Below are 24,355 nucleotides of genomic sequence, written 5' to 3'. Positions count from 1 at the left end.
GAAAGCATGTATAGAGGGTTGCTTCGTGTTTTACTGTGCGATATAAGACATTTTGACTTTTAAATTTGTCTTGTTCCAAATTATCACGGCACTGCCACCCATTTGAATGAAGCCTGTAACTCATTCTGTGGATTTCAGTAGCCTACTTTACAACTTCAGGGTTGGGTATCGTATGTATTTTGTTTTTATTTAAAATGTAATAACAGTAACTTAAGCAAAAGTAACGCAAAAGTAACGCAAAAAACAAACAGAATATAAAGCTAAAGAAAATGTGTAATATAAAGGAAAAATAAAAAAAAATGAAAGTGAAAAAGTGTTCCCGAGAGTCACCATGAGTTTACGAGGTGCACCCACCTCTGATTGGCTTACCGTAACCTTAACCAATCCCACTCGTCTTGCCTAAAATGAACAAACCCAACCGCAGGCAACAAGTTCTTGTCAATCAGAAGGAGAGTAGATGCCATCCAAATGTCTTCACCATCCTCAAAAATAATAATTTGGCATCCATAAATGCCATGGTTGGGACCACACCTTCGCTGTTTGCTTACAGAACGAGGCAAATGTTGCCAAACTGGTGACCTCTGGACAGCAGGTTTTCCAATTCTGTTTCTCCAACATCTCTTACTCTGGCAGCATATCGCAATACCCAGTGTGAGGCAAGTGCAGATGTGAGTTGCGCAAGCTCAGATTTAAATGTTTTTTGGCATTGCATTATTTGTTAATGGCAAAATGTGTGTCTAACTATTCTGCAGAGATGTCCTGGTTCTATCATACAGACTAAAGGAAAACATCTTTGTTTGGTACAGATTTTTGCTCATTACATGACTATACTTAATTTTTATTTGTGTTTCAATGAAAATTAGAATAATGATCCAAAAAATGTACCGTTCCCTCCAATATCGTGAATCATATCGTAATCGCAACAACAGACAAAATAATCGCAATTTGACATTTTCCTCATATCGTGCATCCCCACAACATAGCCACCGCCATCGACACAAAGTAGCTAACCCCTTCTCTTCTTCTACCCATTCCTCCCTCACTCTTACCTCCCTCCCTCCATCCTTCTGCTCTTCGTTGTCCCAACTGTTAAACAGAAGCAAGACGTTCTCAACCAAGTAAGCCTCGGCCCCACGGGCTTTGCATGCTGTGTGGTGTCTGTGTTGGCGGACTGCATGCACATTCTGTCCACTAACATGACATAACCCCGCCTTATCTGCTACAGATGATCTGACACTCTGCCAGAGGGGAAAAGGCGAGAGTTCATAGGGTCCTTAAGTTGAGTTGAGTGCTACTATGCACCCGCCACATCCACATGGCTGTGGGAGGGCGTGGAGGGCATTCGCAGGAGGTCAATGGAAGGGGCTCAGGAATGTTAACATGACATGTTTTGCTGTCTACGTTGTGTTCTTTACATTGTTTTCCTTCAAGCCACCAGGCCTCCAAAGGTTTTATCTGGATGCAGCTTCCAGCATCTCCAGTCTTCCCGTGCTAACCTTAATGTGTTATTCTGTGGTGGTCAGTAGACTGACCTTTAACGTCTCACTATAAAATCTATTGAGAATGTTTACAGAAAACTGGCATGTCACCATCAAGACTGCAGATCAACTTGAATCAAAAAGTCCATCTCATTTCTCCTGTTCTTTTTACCAAATGAATCCGTTCATCCATGGTTGTTGTAAGCTTCGTTCATGAGAGTACTTCCTCAATAATTCTGTTAACCTATTTGCTCTTTCCTTTCCCATGCAGCCCATTGATTATGAGGGCTTCCAGCTTTTTATGGCCACTTACCTGGAAAACGACATTCCAGAGGAGCTGTGTCAGCACCTCTTCACATCCTTCAAGAGCAAGACAGGAGGCTGCTCTCCCGATCAGTCTTGTGCAGGAACCAGCTTACTGGGTAGGCTGTTTTGTGTTTATATGGTTGCATCATTTAACACCACTGATCACATCATTCACAGAATTGTAATCCATGACTTTTCATGTAAGTGCATTTCAGGTTTTGCTCCTGTCATAGAAGGATCCAGGGTACACCTGCTCCATGGAAGTTGGTTAGCTGTTTGAGCCATACAAATTCACTTTGAAATAATCCAAAATCCTCTCACAAATCTTTTGAGACAGCCACTTCCCTCCAGAACCCTGAGTATAACATTGTCTGGATATTGAACACAATCAGAATATATGATTAATAGGCACATTAATAAAAGAAGAGGAAGCTGGGAACTTTGCCAAAAGACTTTCATTTTCCTAAAACAATGACGTGCTGTTTTTTATAGCAAATCTGATACAGTGGACCATATCCAGGATAAGTGAAACCAACTCGGACCCTAACAGACCAAGCAATAGGACGCCCTTAAGCATCTGTGGCTTATCACTTCCTTTAGTTTTTGTTGTTTCTATCATTGTTGTCACTAGTTGGCTCTAATGGACTAATTCTAATTTAAACAGCAACAAGGGCATTCAGTTAAAAGCTGTCTATTTATGAACTTGTCATGTGTGACCTGTTCTTTCTCCACAAGCAACAGAAAATGCCAAATCAAAGCAAAGCAAAACTTATACCATTTAACATGTTAAAAGGGTTTTAGTTTTTCTGCAATCTTTTTTGGGGTTAAAGTACTCATATTATGCTTTTTGGCTCTTTCCCTTTCCTTTATTGTGCTACGTGTCTTTTGGTGCACATTATAGGTTTACAAATTGAAAAAGAACAAAGTCCACACCAAAGGGACTTACCATCTCCAACAGAACACACTGTTCACGATCTGCTCCGAACATCTCTGGTGTAGTCCAGCCTTCACTTCAGAGACGAACATGCATCACTTTGTAACACACGTTATAATGCTCGCCTAGCTGCTAGTCTGGCATGCCCTCACACTCTGCTCCTGACTGGCTAGTAGTCCTTACCTAGGTACTGGCAGGGCCCTCATACTCTGCTCCTGACTGGCTAGTAGTCCTTACCTAGGTACTGTCAGGGCCCTCATACTCTGCTTCTGACTGGCTAGTAGTCCTTACCTAGGTACTGTCAGGGCCTCATACTCTGCTTCTGACTGGCTAGTAGTCCTTACCTAGGTACTGTCAGGGCCCTCATACTCTGCTTCTGACTGGCTAGTAGTCCTTTTCTAGCTGCTGAGCATGTGCGACTCCCAACAAAGATGGAACCAAAGTGCACTCTGTAGCTAAAACAGAAAGCTCAACACACAGGGTGAAAAGAGGAGCTGCAGTAGTGGGCAGTACAACAAATGTATAGCGTTTTTGTTTTTAATTATATCACGTAAACCTGTTACGGTACAACCTCTAAATACAATTATGAAACTGAAAATTAGCATAATATGAGCACTTTAAGATTGAACAAAGATTACTGAGATTACTTTCATGCGGGTGCAGATCATATGTGTGAGTCAGGGTTGCAGCAGTAAAAGTTGGTAACCACAGCTGTGGTCTTTGCAACCTGTTGTGTGATTTTGACAAAAAACACAACACGACACAAACCATTTGAGCAGTTGGCCTTTTTCATCTGTTTGACACGTAGGCACACAGACAGGCTTAATTGACCAAGCGCGGATTACACGACGACGTCACACTGACCAGAGCAGAAGACGGAGAGCTTCAGGTGTTGTAGGTCGTTTGCACCTTGCTCCAGGTGTAAACTGTGTCTGCCTCCATCCGTCCATGTGAGTGTGCGTGGGCCCTGGCACCGGCGTCTGCCTGTGTGCGCCTCACTGCAGAGCAGCTGAGGAGACAGATGGACTGTTGAATTAGAAATCTATTTCTGCACGTAAAAGTAAGAGGCGACACATGAAGACAGGCTAAATGTGAGTGACAGCATGTCGCTTTGGGTAGCAACACTGCTGAGACTCATAGTGTCTCAGTTAGTTTAGTTTGTGAAGTTTCAGCTTTCGTTCTCTGTGCCACCCTTCTCGGTGGTCTTCACTGTGAAATATCTAATAAATGCAGAAATGCGTTCCTTCAAGGAGACCTCAAAAATTAAAGATGCCCTACAGAGTTTTCTTGAATACAAACAAAAGTTTGCATTCAGTGTTATTCCCCAAAACCCATTGTTTGCATCCTTGAGGTGTAACAAACAAAGATGAAATCACTGGGGGCAGTTTTAGAACTACAATTAATAACTATTTTCATTGGCAACTACTATGACAATTACTTTCTCTATTAACTGATTAAATGTTTTGTCAGAAAATAGTGGCATATAGGCTTTGCCCGATGACACGTCTGGCTAATCTAGTAGCTAACTTGTTATACTGTACACACATTGTGCAGAAAACCTAAATAACTCATTATCAATTTATATAAAATAACTATATATCTAGACAGGGATTATGATCTGCTCTTAGTTCATGTTCTTTTTGAATCTCCAGGTTCAGGCAGGAATATAAACAGGGCTGCTCACGTTGCTGGTGCCTGTCTGTGCATCAGCAATATGACACATTCAAATCATGAGTCTGACACAGGAAGCCCAAACACAGGTGACATGCTGTGTATGTTCTTATTACGTTTGAAAAAAAAAAAGAACCAATACCTGTGTGGATTCTGTTGCTGCGTCAGTGTGTGTCACAGGGAGACAGCTGATACAGTCTGCACTGCCACCTGGTGGCAGTCTCCAATAACAGGACCTGAGCCAGTCTGGATGAAGCTGGTTTGTGTACTGATTGACTCCTTTGGGATCTTCTGTTGTTTTTTTCAGGACTGATGGGTGTAGCAATACAGACTTAGATTGTTTTTATTCGTCCACAGGAGGCCTTTATGTCAGATGAAGGAGATACAATTAGCAATGTTGCCACCAATTATGCTGCCTGGACGACTATAGAGAATATGGTGCAACATATACTGTAATAGAGGCCTCACTGATGACACATTGAAACATTAGCTCTCTGCTTTCGACAAAAGATCCAAAAATAGGGCTGTTATTCCAATGTACTTTCTGTACTTAATTCATCTTGCCATATTTTTTAAGCCAAATTGGTTTCTGTGAACAATATAAACAAACAAATACACAAAGAACATACTCTTTCTTCACTGATGCTCACTCATTCTTGCTGCATCTGCCGCTGTCTTTTTTTCTTCTTCTTTGAAAAACAATGACTGACCACAGAGGCCCGTTCCATTGACGCAGGCATCTCTATTCAGACCGAAGTGGCCTGTGCCCCCATTACAGGTACCGGAGCAGGTCGACTAGCCCGTATCATCAGGGTGATGTAATGAGACAAGAGCCCTGCTGGCTATAACCTCCTGCTCCCCTTTTGGTGTGCTCTAGTTGTGTCCATGTGAGTTTATAGTATTTTGCCTGTGGGTCAGTGTATGACTTAATGCTTTGTGAATGGTTTTAACGCAGTGTTGTAATTTTATCTGCTTCCTCTCACTCTATGCATCCTGAGTTCTTTGGTAGCCTATATGGATTAGAGCTGCGCAATAAACAGTTTTATTTATTTAAATAGTCAATGCATTAACGATTTGCGCAATAAACATATGTCGCCAAAGTCACTTTTTGGGTTTAGTTGAAAAGAGTATCAGCACAAAACTGCACCTTAAAATGTAACTATCATTTGGTTTTTTAATGGTGCGTTTTTCCTTCAGATTAATGTTCAATTTCTTCACTTAAATATTGTTGATAATGATTTCTTTTTGCCTTTTTTGTATTTTAGCAGAAAACCGAAAGCAGCAGAACTGAGTACACTTTTATATCTGTTTATTCATCAATCAAGTACTATTGTTACTAGGAATATTCAACAATGTTATCGCATATTTTCCTCATATTGTGCTTCTGTAATTTGGATTGTTGTGAAGTTTTACAGTGTTTCTTTGTGTTGCTCCATAAAAGTTAAACAACTCCCTGTGCATTGCATCCCCCCCGCCCATATCATTTTCCTAATTTCTGTCCAACTCATGTGTCCTTTCTTTCTCTCTCTGTCCCCTTAATGTTATTCCGTCTGTCTCGTTCAATGTCCGCACCAACAGGGATGAACGGGAAGAGCATCCTGTCGGCGATGGGCCGGCACACACCGGAGCACTGCAGTCTGATGAACGCAGCGGCCGGCTCGGGAGCCAGCACCTCCCCTCGTCTATCTCGCTCCTCCTCACAGCATTCAGGGACGGGGGCCTGCACACCTGGAGGTCCCCAACGATCACCTAGCACCCAGGTCAAAACCTCAGAGGCGAGCAGCAATGCCCTGAGCCCCAACGCTGGTCCTGCCAGGTCGCCAGTGTCCCCCAAACCTTCACCAGGTGAGGTTAGCTACACTGACACTCTCTTGTCTTCTCTTGTTCTTTTCTTGACACACACGCTCTCAGGTAATGGCCCAGGGTTTCTCAGATGTATTACTCAAAGGTTTGCATCTGATATTTATTCATGGTCAGAGGGCCGGGACGATTTGCATCACTTCATCAACTCACTTATAAACTTTAAAGCAACATACATTCAAGTTGAGTACTTGGTTTTCCTGGTTTGCCCACTTTCTGTCTGTAATGAAAAAATATTAATTTCAGTTGTAACAAGTCCAATCCTATTCAACCTGTTTACATTTTATTATTAATTTAGAACATTTTAAACACCACAGCAAATAAAACCCCTCCCTACCTCCCTCTCACCTCTGGGGGATCAGTACGGATCAGGGATTAACTACTGTCCGTCACACCACTACTGTATATTCAACGTCACTAACAATAATAGAAAATGCATTTGGAAATAGAAAACCCTTTATAAGGTATTGTATTTGTGGAGGCTAATACTTGAATGTGTAATTTACAGGTGCCTTCACCTAATTCCTTCTATTGATTTCACCAGAGGAGCCACAGCGGAGTAGACAGAGCAGTGGGTGCTGGAAGCAACTTTGACCGTTTGTGTTGTACATCAACAGAGAGGAGCCACTCCGAGAAGCATTTGTCGCTGCGGAGGAGTCCGTCGCCCCAGAAAGGCTCCCCGCCGCCCCAGGTGGTCTTTCTCAAGGACATCGTCTGCTACCTTTCCCTGCTGGAGAGAGGGACGCCGGAGGACAAGCTGGAGTGTGAGTGACAGGGCTTGGGGATTCAGATCAAGGGTCAGCTCCTCTCAGGGGGATGTCGAGTCTGTGTTAATGTGCTCGGGCCACTGACACCGCTGGTCTCATGTCAGCTCAGGTTGACAGCAAGGGTGTTCCCTTCTTCCCAAGAAAAGATACGGTGGTTACACCCCAACACAGGGCAGCTCAGTATCATGCATATTCCCTGCTGTGTCCAATTGACTTCTTTAAGGCTATATTGGAGCACACCGACAAGGCTAATCTCTTCTAACTGGTCCCTGTGCTTCAGTACGGAATTAGCACTTCTCTAACCCCTTGGCCATCTGGAGAGAGTCCCAGAACAAATGTTGCTTAGGACACTAACTGTATCTACCCTGGTGTGTCAGTGATCATGGGATCTCTGTTTTCTCGTTACCCTCTAGTCATGTTCCGGCTGTATGACACCGACGGCAACGGGGTTCTGGACAGCTCGGTGAGTGTCCCTTTTTGCTGTTGCACCTTTTCCCTCTCCCTTCCCCCCTCCTCCTCTCCATCTTTCTCTCTGTGTCTTGTCTCTCTCTTTGCCCTTAGCACACAGCAGCTGGAAGAATACACACCTGGACACCCGGATACAGCTGTTGTGTTTAGATGAGCTCATTTGTAAATGGTTCGGCTCAGTTTTAATATTAGTGATCACATAAACATGTACTTGCAGACTTCACAAACTAACTGAACTAAAAACTCCCTAGCTCCCTTATGGTAAGGCCTAGAGGTCCGAAACTGTATACATGTGTTGTTAGTGTGACATAAAATATATCTTATTTACTTATCATAGATGAGGACTATGAACCATATTTGAACTGATGTAGTTTAGGTTTGGTTTTAGCCACATGCTAAACAAGCAGATCCACAGAAACTAGAAGACTTGAAGGTGCCCTACCACATGTATTTCATTACTTTGTGGTAACTTCTACCATGGACTCTGTTACATTTTTGTGTAAAAAAGGCCTTGGTTACCTTGTTTCAAGCCGTTCTAGCGTGGTATAGAAAGCCTGCAGGAAACCCCAGTTTGATTTGTGCCAGTTCTCAATGAAATTCAACGTGCTAAGCTGCTTGACTCTGATTGGCTAACAGCTAGCCAATGGGAGCCTGGCTATCAGCATCCTATACCCAGCACAACTGGGCGAGTCCATGAATAGTAATGAGCTCAGGCAGCATGACGTCAGACTGACCAGCTGTTGTAATTGGCCCGGTTTCACCTCTCATTTCTTTTCAGCAACACAAACACCTATAGACCTAACATATTAAAAAAAATGCAAGTAAAAACGGTTGCCCCCTCCCATTCAGCGCATTTAAACTTCTACGGTGGCCAAACGCTGAATTAGCGTCCGTGAGAGTCCGTGAGACCATTTCATTGCTAACATCAGCTATCGTGTTCCCAAACACATGCAAGCTAATGTTGGTAAAGTATCAGTGCTATCGTTATTCTGCATATTGTCAAGATTAATAGTGTAAAGCAATGTTTACAGTGAAAGAGAGAAGCAACAGAGGTTTGTGTGTTTAATATATTTCTCTTTGCAGCATGAACAATGCCAATGAAACCTAAATGAGCTCTTAGTGTCTGTTCTAGCTGTAGCTGGTCTGTGTTACATGTCTGCCAGGGGAATCACGACTCACATGATCACGTTTATGTTACAAGGTACAATCCTTTTTCATCATTGACTCGAGGAAAAGTATCCTAGACGTCGTTCTAGCGTTATGCACAACCGTGCCATGTTTAGCCTTATTCACAGAAATAGGCAGAATTACCTTTAGAAAAGAAAGCAGGCAACTTTGGCTTTTAAAATCCTTGCTCTTCCCATCTTGGAATATTAACTTTGGTCTTATTGATTTGCCTGTCACGTTGTCGTTTTAATTATCTTCCTTCGTGACTCAGTTACATTTCCGAGAGAATGGCGTGATGCTCCAGCTGCGACCGGTTTTCATATCTGCCGGCAGTCGCTCAGGAATCTTCTCCCCATGCCTGGCGTTTGTCATGCTGCCACTGAGTGTAAAAGCGTGAATCGCTGATGTATGTCACTCTTTGGCTAACCTATTTTAGAGATGGAGGCGCAACATGGCTGAAAATATGAGAGCAAGTTGCTTCTATGCATTCTGAATGATTCTGAATGGCAGATTCTACGCTTACGAGAATACTTTGATTAGTTGGTGGAAGTAATTACACATGAATAAGCACATATTTGTGAAAGAACCACATTTTTTTGCTAAGACTCAACTCCAAAAACTACACAATAGAGCTTTAAGTTATAAACGTATCCATTTGGGTATGGCAAACAGGCAAGAATTCCCCCGAAAGGTTGTTTTTTAAACCGTTTAAAAGCATTTCTAAAGCCTGTCATCCATGTTTGAAGTGTAGGAGAGTTGATTATTTTAGCAGAAGGTAAAGCTAGGATCTCTTTGTCCTATGTGGTACGTCTTTCTTTCTGTAGGAGCTGGATCGCATCATCAATCAGATGGTGCACGTGGCCGAGTATCTGGAGTGGGATTCAACAGAACTGCGACCGGTGAGCAAACACACTCTCCTCCACTGCACTAAAGCAGGAAGAAGAGAAATGTAAACAAGCCCCTCTGTGGAGGTTCATGATTTCCACACCCTTTATACCACCTGGAACCGCGAGTGACACCAAGAAAGTGGATTTGAGTTTCAAAAAGGTAGAAAAACAATCACAAAATGGCTTTAACCCTTGTGTTGTCTTCCCATCATTCGTAATCTTTTGGCGCTTTTTTTTCCAACGTTTTTGCTGTTTTTTTTGTTTTTTTTTAATTCATAGCCTAAAAACTTAAACGTTATGATATTATACAAAAAACATTAATTTCTTGTTTTTTTTCATCGCTTTTTAATCTCTTTTTTTGTAATTTCTTCCGAGGTTTTGGTCACTTTTAAAATGCCATAAAATTCAATAAATCCACCAAAATTCGGTGAAAGTTATCATTCATTTTACCTGAAGAACGTTGTATGGCATCCATGTTATTTATAGGCAATTTGGTTGAAAGAAAGCCAAGTTCCTGATATTAAAAAAACAACAAAAAAAACAGATTGCACGGCATCTGTCCGTGTTACAGAGGAAACTCAGGTGTGGACAACCACAGTTATAGTATGTTTTAACAAGGGGGGGCAATCACTTTTTCACACAGGGCCATGATGGTTTGGATTTTTTTTCACCTTTAATAATAAACACCTTCATTTACAAATTGCATTTTGTGTTTACTTGTGTTGTCCTTGACTATTGTTTAAATTGGTTTGATGTTCCGAAACACTTAAATGTGACAAACATGCAAAGGAACAGGAAATGAGGAAGGGGGCAAACACTCTTTCACACCACTCTATCTATCTATCTATCTATCTATACATCCATCTATCTATCTATCTATCTATCTATCTATCTATCTATCTATACATCCATCTATCTATCTATCTATCTATACATCCATCTATCTATCTATCTATCTATCTATCTATCTATCTATCTATCTATCTATCTATCTATCTATCTATCTATCTATCTATCTATCCATCTATCTATCTATCTATCTATACATCCATCTATCTATCTATCTATCTATACATCCATCTATCTATCTATCTATCTATCTATCTATCTATCTATCTATCTATCTATCGATCGCAATATTTTCGTGGAAAAGCTGTATTGATACACGAATGCCAAGTCTCAATCTTTTATCATATGATGAGAACACGTGAGAATTTAACCTTTTTGTACTAGAAGAAGGAAATCAGTTGGTGTTTCTAGATGGAAAATTCCATCTAGGGGACTGAAATGTCTTTGTTCAAGTAAGACGAACACAGATATTAATCTTTTTAGATAAAACTGATAACTGACAAAAGTATTTCCTTGTGGGTGATGTCATTTGAAGCTGGAAAAAATGCAAAGCAACTTCCAATTAACATTTCCACTGGGATGGCGCAGCGTGAGGACCAAGCTGTGGGTGCAGTGTCCAAGGCTATGTTTAAAATTAAAATAATGAACAAAGTTGTAGCGTGGGTGTCGTGATGATATCAAATCATGGGGACTCTGTATATATACTCTCTATATATGTCAAACATAGGCTGGGCCATATATATATATACAGTGTATATATATATATATATACGTATATATACGTATATGTGTGTGTGTGTATATATGTATATATAAACCTTGTTGTAGTATCTAGTCTTTAACTACCTAAAAACCTTATGGAACATTATTTAACAGACTTTATATATATATATATATATATATATATATATATATATATATATATATATATATATATATATATATATATATATATATATATATATATATATATATATATATATATATATATATATATATATATATATATATATATATATATATATATATATATATATATATATATATATATGTATATATATATGTATGTGTGTGTGTGTGTGTATTTAATACTGTATATCTGTTACTTTAGATACTGAAGGAGATGATGGAAGAGATTGACTACGACAGAGACGGGACAGTCACACTGGAGGAGTGGATCAGAGGAGGCCTTACCACCATCCCTTTACTGGTCCTGCTGGGCATGGAAACGGTGTGTGTGTGTGTCTGTGTGTGTGTCTGTGTGTGTGTAATAGGTTTGACTAAATCTTAATGTGTTAAAACTTTTGGAAGTTTAGAACGTCATATGATGAGGTTGGACTACAGCGCAACTGGTAGAGCACGCTTCCCACTGCATGTCATCTCCCCCCTCTCTCTCCTCCGTTTCCGGTCTCACTTCAGTTGTTTTGAAGGAAACCCTAAAAAAAACTAAAAAAAAAAAAATAATATTATAGGATAGAGTAAACCGTGTTGTCCAGCCCAGGCAGGAAAACTGCCTTTGGTCTCAACCAGAAAAATGTTAAACACAAAACATGTCCACAAAATGAAAAAAATCACATCAACAGAACAAAGATCTCCCAATTGTACAGTCATTTCATTCACACTCATGGAGTACAGCCTACACTCGCGTATTTAAGTGTACTGTAGTTTGTTGACCACGATTATTGCATCTGGGATAAAAGACCTACTCTCTGTGTGTAAGGGAGACAGGAAGTGCAGGTTGAATGCTACCTTCAGTTTGAACAATGACGAAGTCAGGGAGATGTGAACCAAAGCAGAACAGTTAGAACAGTGACACAATGTGGAGTATTTTAGGTAGGAAAACATGTATTATATATGTAAAACTATAAAAATCTCTGTTGTGCCTGGCTCCATTCCTTTGTTCAACTGCACAGTTCGGGGTTCGGGTTCTCAACAATAATAACAAAAGTCCTTGAAAGACAAGCCAACAAACTTTCAATGCTTCATCCGTCCTGTGTTGTCTCCTCCTAGAACGTACAGGAAGACGGGCAACACGTCTGGCGTCTGAAGCACTTCAACAAACCAGCCTACTGTAACTACTGCCACACCATGCTGCTCGGAGTCCGCAAGCAGGGCCTCTGCTGCTCCTGTGAGTGTCTCTGTCCGTCTGTCTGTCTGCCTGTCTGTCGGTCTGTCTGTCTGTCTGTCCGTCTGTCTGCCTGTCTGTCTGTCTGCCTGTCCGTCTGTCTGTCTGTCTGTCCGTCTGGTCCGTCTGTTACCGTTCTGTGTCTGTTAGGTCCTCTTCCGTTGTCGTCTGTCTTCTGTCGTCTGTCTGTGTTGTCTGTTGCTGTCGTGTCTGTGTCTGTCTGTCTGTCTGTCTGCCTGTCTGTCTGTCTGTCTGCCTGCTGCCGTCTGTCCGTCTGTCCGTCTGTCTGTCTGTCTGTCTGTGTCTGTCTGTCTGTCTGCCTGTTGTCTGTCTGTCGTCTGTTGTCTTGCCTTCGTCTGTCTGTCTGTCTGCCTGTCCGTCTGTCTGTCTGTCGTCTGTCGTCTGTCTGTCTGTCTTGTCTGTCTGTGTCTGTCTGTCCGTGGTCTGTCCTGTCTGTCTGTCGTTGTGCCTGTCTGTCTGGCTGCTGTTTCTGTTTGTTTACCCCTCATGTTGTCCTTGAGTAAATTGACCCATTTTCAACTACCCAGTGCAATCCCCAAATAAACACAACGCTCTTTGGCAAGTACACATCTCTACTTTCATTAATTTTGGGTCTTATTTAATTTTATTACATGTGAAAAACAACTGAAGTGTTGTTGAAATAGTATTGAGTAAAAGTTGACATATTCCAGTCTGTGATTATCCATCAACATCCATTCCTTTAATTTTAGTCTCAATAATTCCTAATTTCGCTTTTCTACCAACATCAGGTATAATTTCCTATAAAGGAGGTTTATTGATCATAAATTCCAAAAATAACTGTAAAAGTTAATAAATTAGTGTTATGTAGTGTTGAAAACGTCAAAAAAAGTGACAAACATTGAAAAGCTTTGTCAAAAGTGTTGAAAAAAGGGACAAAAACTCTCCTCTCCAACTCAGTCATTGTCTCTTTGTCTGGTCCTCCATCTTCATCTGTTTTTCTATTCACTGCCATCTGCATCTGACTCAAATTTAAGTTGTTGGCTGTATCTGAGTACCTCTGAGTCAAAATTTTTTTAAATAAAAAGTCCTCACAGTCTACAGAATTAAACGAGCATTAACAAAGTTATTGTGCGTGATTTCATCACTGATTGATTCCTGCCAGGTAGCAGTTCTCCAGGCGGGTGTTGAATGAAAGTACCTGCGATTTGACGTAAACTCTTAATTTGTTCAACGTTTCCTCAAACTCCCTGCGAGCCATGTTTCTTAGATGCAGGTGTTAAAACAAGACGTATTAAATCGGGTTGAGTCTAAAAACACTCTTTGATTCCAGTTTCTATAAATGTGAATATTTTCTAGTTTCTTCTCTTTTCTGTGACAGTACATTGAATATTTTCGAGACATTTGAGGACGTCGTCTTGGGTTTTTGCGAAAACACTGATCCACATTTTTTACCATTTTCAAACAACTAATTGATTGATCAGGGAAAATCATAGACAGATTAATCGGTTCGAAAACGATCCTTCAATCCAATCCACTTTATTTGTATAGCACATTTTACAAACACAAAGTTACAAAACAAGAGCATCGGGTTTAAAAAGATAAAAAATAGATAAAATGAATAAATACTAAAATACAATAAAACAATAAGAGCCATCAGAGTACCACACAACTCACATGGAGTTAAAAGCCCCAAAGAACAAAAATGGGTCTTAAGACGAGATGTCGATGTGACGTACACCGCGGGTTACAAACTGTTGTCTGCTGTTGTGTTCCCACAGTATGCAAGTACACAGTGCACGAACGCTGTGTGTCCAAAGACATCGCTGCCTGCATCAGCACCTACGCCAAGTCCCGGAGACACACTAACGTGAGTTTAAAAGAAGCCCATGAAAGGTTTTTATTCTGCTAACGCTGTGCTGATAACACGGGCCGATGCAGCGGGGGAAGGAGACAGGAACACTGACCCGTCTGTTAAGCTGGTCCCCGCTGGCTCGTGGTTCCGTTCAACAGGGCAGCGAGGATCATGGGACGGGGTCTGGGAGACATCTCGTCAATATCCTCTGTATTTTAGCTTTGACGTCATTAGGCTCTAAAGGAAGGTTTCTCTGGCTCAGTTCACACACTGATTATCGTCTGCCGAGCTTCAGATACGGGCTGGGACTAAAAGTCACCCCTGGCCGTCAGTTCTCTGACAAAACTCCTTCCAGTCAATTCATTTTATAGTTATATGATATTTAATAGTCTCAATGATGTTTACATATTGACTCACTGACTATCTAAAAATGCTGATTTCTAACTAGTAAATGATTAAATGTACTGACTGGGTTCTCTCTCTGGCCCGCCAGGCTACGCAGCATGTTTGGATGGAGGGTAACTCTCCCACCAAGTGCGACCGCTGTCACCGAAGCATCAAGTGTTACCAGGGCCTGACGGGCCTGCACTGTGTCTGGTGTCACATCTCGGTGAGTTACAGCCTCAGACTCAGATAGTTCTCCTCAGGTTACACTCCGATCTGCAGTGGCTAGTATCCAGAATCTGAATCAAGCATCAGTAGGTTTTATGCAGAAATCTATCCTTTCCTCGCGCATTATGTACAAGAGTTAGTAAGGGTTAAGATTTTTTTATTTGTTTTTATTTTATGATTTATACACTCTAGATTCTTTCTTTAAACAGTGTATACTCTTTATTGATTTTATTGTTATTACACACTACACACAGGCCTGAACTACACACACATGCTCAGGTCCTAACGCATGGTAGTTGGGGGTTCAGTGCCCAGGAGGTGAACTGGCAGCTGTCCAGCTACCAGTCCACCACCATACTTTGGTTCATATGGGGACTGTATGGGACTTGAACCAGCAACCCTCCGGTTACCAATCCAACTCCCTACAGACGAGCTGGTGTTTGTGTGGGTGGTGTGTGTGTGTGTGTGTGTGTGTGTGTGTGTGTGTTCAGCTCTATGGTTGTAATAGTGACAGTTGTTAATATTAATCTTGCTATATCATCACTTTTTATTTAGAAAAAGTAACAGGTTGTTTTCTAAATCAAAGGTGATGCTGTAGCAAGAGCAGAGTGCAGGATTTTTTTAGCAGATGTTATCATCCAACTCACCTGCACAGCAGAATGGGTTTCAATGAACGAGCTGTTGAATGAAAAACTAGACTAGAAAACAAACTGAAGCGATATTGTATACTTACAAAACTAACTTAAAATTAAAATGTACAGGATTTTAGTTTTAGTTTTTTGTCAGTTTGGTCAAATTTGTCAACCCAGCATACATGAGGAGGCATTTGTGCAAAAAAATAAAAACAACACTGTGAGTCACAGTGTTGTTTTTATTCTAAAACCTATTCTCAACTTCTTCTTTATTTTAGTTAGAGAAAATACATACAGATATATACACCTCACAAAAATAGAGGATAACATATATATTCACATACAAACCTACACATATGCATATATACAGATATGTATGACTAACAACTAAGATGAAATAATAAAAATAGAATATAAATAGATAAAACCCCGATATAACCCACCCTCCTGGATTCATATCTCCAAATTTCAGTTACACAACGTGATCAATTGCACCATTTTTATTCATTTTACTTGGCATCGCTGTTCACGTCCACTAGATGTCACCACTGACTTGGAGTTTGCTCAACATTCATCCTGCTCTTAAAACTCTCAAGTTCTCACAGCAGTTGTTGTACTTCCAGCACGAAAAGGATCCTGCATAGAAATACATTTGAATAACTGATTCATACGATGACTGATGATTCAACTGATTTACGACCTGATAAATAATCTGTATATACCGTCAGGATAAACAAGCTCAAAAGTGAAGTGTCTCCTACTGGGAACAATTGATAAAGTGAGTCTCACAGATGGATTAATGCCCACAGTTCTGATGTTTGTGCTTCTCTCTCTCTCTCTCTCTCTCTCTCTCTCTCTCTCTCTCTCTCTCTCTCTCTCCCCTCCACGCTTAGCTCCATATATGGTGCATCTAATGTGAAGCCGAGTGTGATGAGGAGCCTTGAGGACCACACTCTCTTGCCTTCGTACAATCGCCCCGTTTGTCTTGGTGAGGAAGCTTTTCTCTCTCCTGCTGTCCACAAACAAGACTGCCACAGATGGAGGAATGTTTTTTTTTTTTTTTTTTTTTTTTTTTTTTTTTGTTTTTTTTTATTGTTTTTTTTTTTTTTTTTTTTGTTTTTTTTTTTTTTTTTTTTTTTTATTTTTTTTGTTTTTTTTTTTTTTTTTTTTTTTTTTTGTTTTTTTTTTTTTTTTTTTTTTTTTTTTTTTTTTTGTTTTTTTTTTTTTTTTTTTTTTTTTTTTTTTTTTTTTTTTTTTTGTTTTTTTTTTTGTTTTTTTTTTTTTTTTTTTTTTTTTTTTTTTTATTTTTTTTTTTTTGTTTTTTTTTTTTTTTTTTTTTTTTTTTTTTTTTTGTCTTTTTTTTTTTTTTTTTTTTGCTGTGGTTGATTTTTTTTAGTTTTTGTGTTTCAGTATTATGTCATCTCGTTAAAAAAAAAACATTTTCAAAATGCTTGAGCTGACTGTGATTTTTGTGACTATGATTATTTTAATTGTTGAAAACTTTTGATTATTTTCGAAAGTCAGAAATTGGCAAAAAATGTCAATCAGTATTTCCAAAGCCTAAGGAACTACCTCAAATGTCACATTTTTGTACACAACTCAAAGAATATTCAGTTTACTGTCACAAAAGAGTAAAGAAACTAGGAAATATTCACATTTATTTCTGGAATTGGGAAAAAAACATTGAGTTTTTTGGGGCATTTCAGGCCTTTATTGAAAGGACAGATGAAAACATGAAAGGGGAGAGAGAGGGGGGGGGGGGGAATGACGGGAACCCGCTCTACCAACTGAGCTATCCGGGCACCCGAGTTTGACTTCTTTTAAATGACTCAAACCGATTATCAAAATAGTTGGCGATTAATTTGATAGTTGACAACTGATTGATTCATCTTTTCAGCTCTTGTCAGCTCTAGACATTGGAAGTCATGTGAACTCAGTTGCCAGATACACCTAGCTCAAGCTAATGCAGTCTAACATAAAGGTCCCGCAATAAATCCTCCCTCCTTGGCTATAGCATACAGAGAGGTGTTGCTGATATTTAGCCTACACTTACCGACAAATGGGTTGCGGAAAAAATGATAGAAACCCCTGTCAGTATAACGCAGTACAGTTCAACAGCACCACAAACACTGCAGCATCCACAGTGGTCATGAATCAACACCTCTCTCAAAACAGTTTCAAGAAAAACTGAAACATTATAACCTTCATGAAAGGAGGAGATGTTGCAGGACTGTCTGATGCTGCACTAGCTTGAGTTAGGTGTGCCTGTTCTAGAGGGCATAGTTATGTATAATTTTGCATTTATCCTTATTAAATGTAACCTCAAGAACTCCAACCGGCAGCTTTATCCACTTCTCTGCTGTTGGTGTGCAGCTCAGTATGATCCAGACTGTGCCCAACGTGTTTGCCAAACATTGCCAAATGCTTCAGTTTCTTCTATTCGCTCCAACAAGGACCACACTTCAGAATTGGCATTTTAAGCCATACTTTGAGAATTGCTTAACCCTTGTATGTTATTCGGGTCAAATTGACCTATTTCAAATTTTTACAAGAAGAAAAATGGTACAAAAATACATTTTTTCTACCTGTAATCAATGGCCTTACCTCATTTTCTGTGATAAACATGTATTCTCGACTCAATTCAGAAAATATTTCTGGATATGACCACTTATGTTTTTTCCAAGATAAGAATGATCACATAGTGGTTTTTTAACAAGAGACTGATTGCATTCCCTAAACATATGTTATCTCAATTGTTTGAAATTGAGATAAATACAATATTTGTTTATAGATTAGGAAGTATGAAGACAGTACAAGGGTTAATTTAAGTTTGTACAAATAATTTGACAGCTCTTTTCTGCTGTGAAAACTTTAAATCTGACACCACAGCAACTGTTCTCTTTCAATGAGGGAACTCCGAACTATCACTGTACAAAGAGTTTGCCGTTGAACAGTTTGCAGATATAATCCTTGATGGACTGATACAAAATGTCATCAGGGCCTCATTATTTTTTGTATAAAACACATTTGTGTTATTGCTCTTAAATGGTCCGTAATGCCCACTGGAAACCTCCCTTTGGAGGTATTACTGGATGGTCCAACCAGGCCCCCAGGAAGTGTGCCGGGCTTTGAAGCTAATTTGACATGGCGGCCAATCAGTAGAGTTACAACTTCTGTGTCCGTCATGTGATGCCCTCTGGCCCAAAAAGACTACTTCCCGGAGGCAAAAGAGACCTCTATAAATCAGTGGATAAGTTTTTTGAGCGTAACAACCCCCAAGAAATGACTCGTCTCACTATCCAAATATATCTACTCTGTTCGATATAACTGGAAAGTCTAGAAGAGACTCGTGATTAAATCATTTTATCCTTTAAGTTAGCGGAGTGCTAAACCGGAAGTAGCCGGCTTAGCTAGTGCACCTTGCTCTATGGGCAGCATATTGCAGAACTAGTGCAGATTGTCTAGGAACTTTTACACTCAGCAACTCTCAGCTGGGAGGAGAACCCAGAGGCAGACATATTGCATATCACACGGAAGGAATCACATATTCCACACCTCAAGAGCTGGAAAACATCAACAAGTAGGATGTTTAGGTTATCTTACTTAGCATGCTGCCACCACTTCCTGAACCTGGTATTGGTGACCTGCTGCCAGTCAACAGATTTTCTTCTAATAAGTCATGTCAGACCATCATGTCCACTGAACACCTGCCTCAATTGCACACTTCTTTACCAGGGTTTGTGGTCTGACTTCTCAATTTTCCTCACAAATACCTCATTGAGAGACTGACTTATATGCATATTATCCATACTTATAGTGGGCATTTCAAACATTAATACAAGGAAACATGCACCTGCAGAGTATGTAAAGCTCATTTAAAAAGTGCATGATTTTCATAAATCACGATATTTCTTCATGCAAAGTTTGCTTCTTTCTTCTACAGTATGTAATCAATGCAAAGTATAATTTATGCTTCTGCATAAAATCAACAGGTACGTGGAGGCACGGACCCTACGCCGTAGCCTGACTTACACCTCTCAAAAAATATAACTACACGTCCCAGCGACGCACCTCGCTCGGCCGTGGCTCGGTAGTGTTGCATTTCCCCCGACTCATTTCCTGGTTCTCCTTCTCCTCAAACAACACGAAATCAAGGACCGTGGTCAGAAAGCACAGAGGAGACACTTTGTTTCTCTCACTGTTCCTCTAGAGTCCGCACTTGCTCTGAAAATAAATGCCATCACTCGCTCACTTTCTCTACCACACACACACACACACACACTTCCAACCCGGTCTCACGCCAGTTTGTGAAATGGTCACGTTTTTTTATTTATTGTGTACAGGTCACGATAACGTTGTTTATTTTGTGTACAGGTCACAATTTTCGATCGTGACCAACTCACAAACTGCCATGACACCGGGCGGCTCTGGGGGACGCAACAACTGGGAAATGAAACGAAACGCAACACGCGGGACGGTGACAACAACTTGCGCCGGGACACGATGCGTGGTCTCTGGAAATGAAGCGCCACAACAAATGGACGGTTGTGGTTAGGAAAAAAAGAACAGGCAAAGGAACCATCACACGCACGACACTCCGACAACGGGACGGTTGTGTTTTGGAAGAGAATAACGCAGAAAAGAACTGCAACACGCGGGACACGATCCCCGGTCTCCGGGGTGAAGGTCCTGTGGTGTTTGACCCCTCCACCACCCCCGACCAACCTCCCTGCGCTGATTTTCGGCTTATTAATACTACTCGCTACCGTAATCTTTCTATGATCACGAAATAGGCTTCCCATTGAAATACAATGCTTCAAAATTCATCACACGAAAATAGCGAGATTAACGTGACAAATCAATAGATTAAAAAACGTGAACATTTCACGAACTGCCATGAAACTGGGCTGAAACTTCAGGCCCCTTACGTAGGCTACGGTGGAAGCTCTGCGTGAAGCCCCTGAACAATTAGACCCCTGGTCCTTGGTTGCTTACCCATAACAGTCTTCCTCCTTCCATAGGACCGTCATTCTGTGGTGAAGCGTGGTGAGGGGGAGTCGCCACCCAGCACCAGCCCCGATGACATCACTCAGATTTTCAAGTTCTCCCCTGGAGACGGACAAGCACTGCAGGTATGCGGGTCCAGCTTCCTGTACGACGTTAAAGTGACCACTCAAAGCTGCTTAGCTGATGCCTGAGGCTGTTTCTCTCTTCCTGTCTCCAGATCACCCCTCTCCCAGGTACTCGCCCGCTCCTGGTCCTGGTCAATCCCAAGAGTGGAGGGAGACAGGGGGAGCGGTAAGTTCCCGGCACCCAGGGGCCTTTGGCTGTGGTCTGTTGTCTTCTCCATTAACTGCCATTTCAAGTATGGAGACCATGCATACAGCCATTGGCTTCTCATAAACAATTTCAAACCTGATGATGTTATAGGTCAAAGATGATAAGGGCTCTTTATTTAAAAAAACAGAGAACAATCATTCAGAAATCTGCATAAGAAATTGGATTTTCTTTCAACATGTGATGATTCTTTTAGGATAAAAATAGAAGAAAATTTTGAAATGTTATTATTAAGTTGATATTTTAGAATTTTGTGTTATGTTTTCCTTTTCAATCTAGGCATGTAGATCTTTTATTTTTTCAATTTTCATTTAAGTCTATCACTTGAGGATTTTAAATTCACTTTTCATTTCTAAACTTCACAATAACCATTTAATTACTTTCATTTTTAAATGTTCCCTTGTCTGGTTCTGGATAAAACCTATCCTCGTACCAAACACTTAACCATTTATTTTTTTAGAGATTGGACTCTGGGGCATTTCTTTTCTCCTCAATTTTTGTTAACTGAAGCATCTTCTTGTCCCATTACTGTAAGTTGAGATGATCTGTGTCTTCTTGCTGCAGGATACAAGACCTTTGGGTTGTGAGCTTTGATATATATCATCATAGCATTTATATATCAAGTACAGGATCAACCTGGGGTGGAAGTAGTGATACATGCCCTACAGGATCTCAAGCATGGACTCTTATCAGTCCCTTTGGACCCAGATATGTCACGACTAAATGAAAGTGTTATTAGTATAAACAGTAAACAGCATATATACAGTGTAAACAGTATAATTATAGTTATAGTAGTCTTTTGGGCCTTTATCTGAAAATCAAACCACACTTCAGGAAGCTGATTTCTGCCACAAAGGGCACTATACGTTCTGCACTTCCCAGCTGTCCCTCTGAATGCTGCAATGTAAAAAAATGAGGGCTGTACATAAATGTCTTTGATGTTTCATTCTTCTATCTTCTCTCTCCCCACATTCCACCGCGGAGACAAATTATACCCTGTTACTCTTCCTCTGTCAGACGCTACCATAGCAACACACTCATTATTACCACTAGAAAGGAAATTACTCTCTATTTATAGACATTACAAGTACAAAAATAATAATTTAGAACGAGAAATCAGAGGCTGTTGTATTGCTATTTGTGTCAGTGTGAAAAAAAGCTTTCAGTTGCATAGCATGGTTGGTGTGATTGATGAACTTATCAGAAGTTGTATACGCTTCTGTCCTGCATACACATTGTCTAAATCTGCGTTATCCACTGAGTAATAAAAACTTAGGCAGTGCATGTTAGCAACCACATAGAAGCCACATGCTTCTGTGTGGTTAGCAACCACACAGAAGCATGTTAGCAACCAGTAAAATTGCCTGCATAAGACTTACATGAGGATAATTGTGCAGGCTTCAATGGGCACTTTATGTAACCCTCAAAAGGTTACAGGAAACTGTTGTGTCGACATGCAGCTCACTAATGCACCGACAATTTGTGAGATGGAAGAGATGGAAGAGATGGAAGAGATGGAAGAGATGGAAGAGATGAAAGAGATGGAAGAGTGAAGAGCATGCAAACTAAAACTCTCCACTTCTTCGTCTCTCTCTTTTATATTATGCCTCATCTCCCTGATCTCTGGAGTGATTATTTCTGTACATTTCAGGCAGAAAATGCAGCAGCAGCGGATTCTGATGTAGAACTTGTAAATACACAGTAGTTGAAACACTGTTTGGTTGTAGTAGAGATGGAGCCATGACTCTTTAAAGAGTTTAAAGGATACTAGACATCATGCAATTTTGGACAGTCAGAGGAAAAAGTTGACAACTGTGAGAAAAATGTTTTTATTTGTCATTATGAGACCAACAATAATGGAGGATGAGAGTTAATGACACATCAAAATAATGATTCACCAAAAGCATCTTTCCACTGCTCCATCAATCACGAAATGAACCCTTAATTCACAGAGTTCGCTTTCTCCCCATGTCGTTAAACACTGAGCGGCTCTCATTCGTTCTTTGGAGGTAGACCATTACATTTAAAAAAAATTAAATAAAATGACAAAGTTGCCCAAAACATTCAACCAGCCATGTACTCCGCCAATTGCCGATAGCTGATGTATTCGTCCAATCACCCAACCCTGATATCCACATCTTAGCGCTAGGATTCACCACACATTTACTGCACCATCTGATCTGACGCTCCTTTAAAGGGATATTTTCAGACATGAATGCAGCCAAGATTTGTACTAGACCCATCCAGCCCATTGTGACATTACAGGAATTGCACTTATTTCACATTGTGAAAGGGGGCTTTTAATGACTGAGGTACTTACCGTTTTCATTCTTCGAACATATAGATGAAAACGCTTTCATAATCTGGAACATTTAACTTTAAGTCTGATGTAATGATTAGCAAATCCCGTACTGTATGCTGATCAATACACTCCATAGGTGCTCACTGTATTTTAACTATTTGAGTTCTCTCTTCGGTCTTTCCCTCTTTTTCCAGGGTGCTGAGGAAGTTCAGGTACCTACTAAACCCCAGGCAGGTGTACAGTTTGGACCAAGGGGGACCAATGGTAGGGTAAGTCTGCTGCATTTGTCTCTTTGTCGCTCTTTTTATGTCGGTGAATGAATAGAGAAACTATCTTCTAATGTGAGCCTCAGCCGTCAGAGAGCATTGTTGGGCAAGTTACTTCCAAAATGTAATACACTATAGATGATTAGTTACTGTCAGTTGAGTGTAATAAGTTATATTACCATATTACTGTCACTGAATTGTAATGCGTTACACTACTTGGACACACTGCTGTCCACATTGCTGTCCACGCTGACGTACCGTCACCTGTTGGGACACAAATGTAGTCCGTACCGTCTCTGGTTCTGGCTCTGACCACGGGAACAGAGACGGCACAGCACCCTGCTTCAACGCAGCGTAACAACTCCTGAAAATAATATCCATCTCGCAAATGTATCTGTGTCTGCAGCCACCTCAACCAGATGTAAATAACACAGCTTTTTGTTCCTGTGAAGAAATGTTTCGCGGTGTTGGAGAATTCTTAAAAAAAAAAAAAAACACCACTAAAAGTCTCCTGCCACGGGCTAGATTTTCTAAACCCTGAAAACGGAGCCAAGAGGAGGAACACTTGAATTATAATGCTTTCTTTGTATTTATTTATATGCTGAAAAATTATTATGCAAATTTTGCCCAATGATTCCATAACAAAACTGCCTACCCTAGCTTAAAGCTACATCATGAAACATAAATGAAACAGTGTGAGTATGAAGTACAGTTAGTTATTGTTCAGTGAGGGTGTGCTGTCAGACCAGCTCTTTCTTTCATGTCAAACTAACCTGCAGAGGCCGGTGAAGGGTAATGGGAACATCGCATTACTGCTATGCTGTGCATTTGACCTCTTGACACACACACACACACACACA

The 24,355-nt window shown here is 40.5% G+C and overlaps 1 protein-coding gene across 1 annotated transcript in view; it reads left to right on the top strand.

Annotated features, from left to right (window-relative positions):
* The window catches only part of dgkg (diacylglycerol kinase, gamma), a 114,955-nt gene that overhangs the window by 21,018 nt on the left and 69,582 nt on the right, over positions 1-24,355 (top strand). The window contains 15 exon segments of the mRNA XM_032516518.1: positions 1,098-1,118; positions 1,750-1,900; positions 5,105-5,167; positions 5,968-6,234; positions 6,867-7,013; positions 7,430-7,479; positions 9,476-9,550; positions 11,499-11,618; positions 12,398-12,515; positions 14,273-14,361; positions 14,840-14,960; positions 16,529-16,578; positions 20,612-20,722; positions 20,815-20,888; positions 23,424-23,498. Coding sequence (XP_032372409.1) covers positions 1,098-1,118; positions 1,750-1,900; positions 5,105-5,167; positions 5,968-6,234; positions 6,867-7,013; positions 7,430-7,479; positions 9,476-9,550; positions 11,499-11,618; positions 12,398-12,515; positions 14,273-14,361; positions 14,840-14,960; positions 16,529-16,578; positions 20,612-20,722; positions 20,815-20,888; positions 23,424-23,498 — 1,532 coding nt within the window.

This window comes from Etheostoma spectabile, chromosome 5, assembly GCF_008692095.1.
Source record: "Etheostoma spectabile isolate EspeVRDwgs_2016 chromosome 5, UIUC_Espe_1.0, whole genome shotgun sequence".
NCBI classification, from domain to species: domain Eukaryota; kingdom Metazoa; phylum Chordata; class Actinopteri; order Perciformes; family Percidae; genus Etheostoma; species Etheostoma spectabile.
Note: the sequence above shows the minus strand (reverse complement) of the source record. Positions and strands in the feature narration are given on the sequence as shown.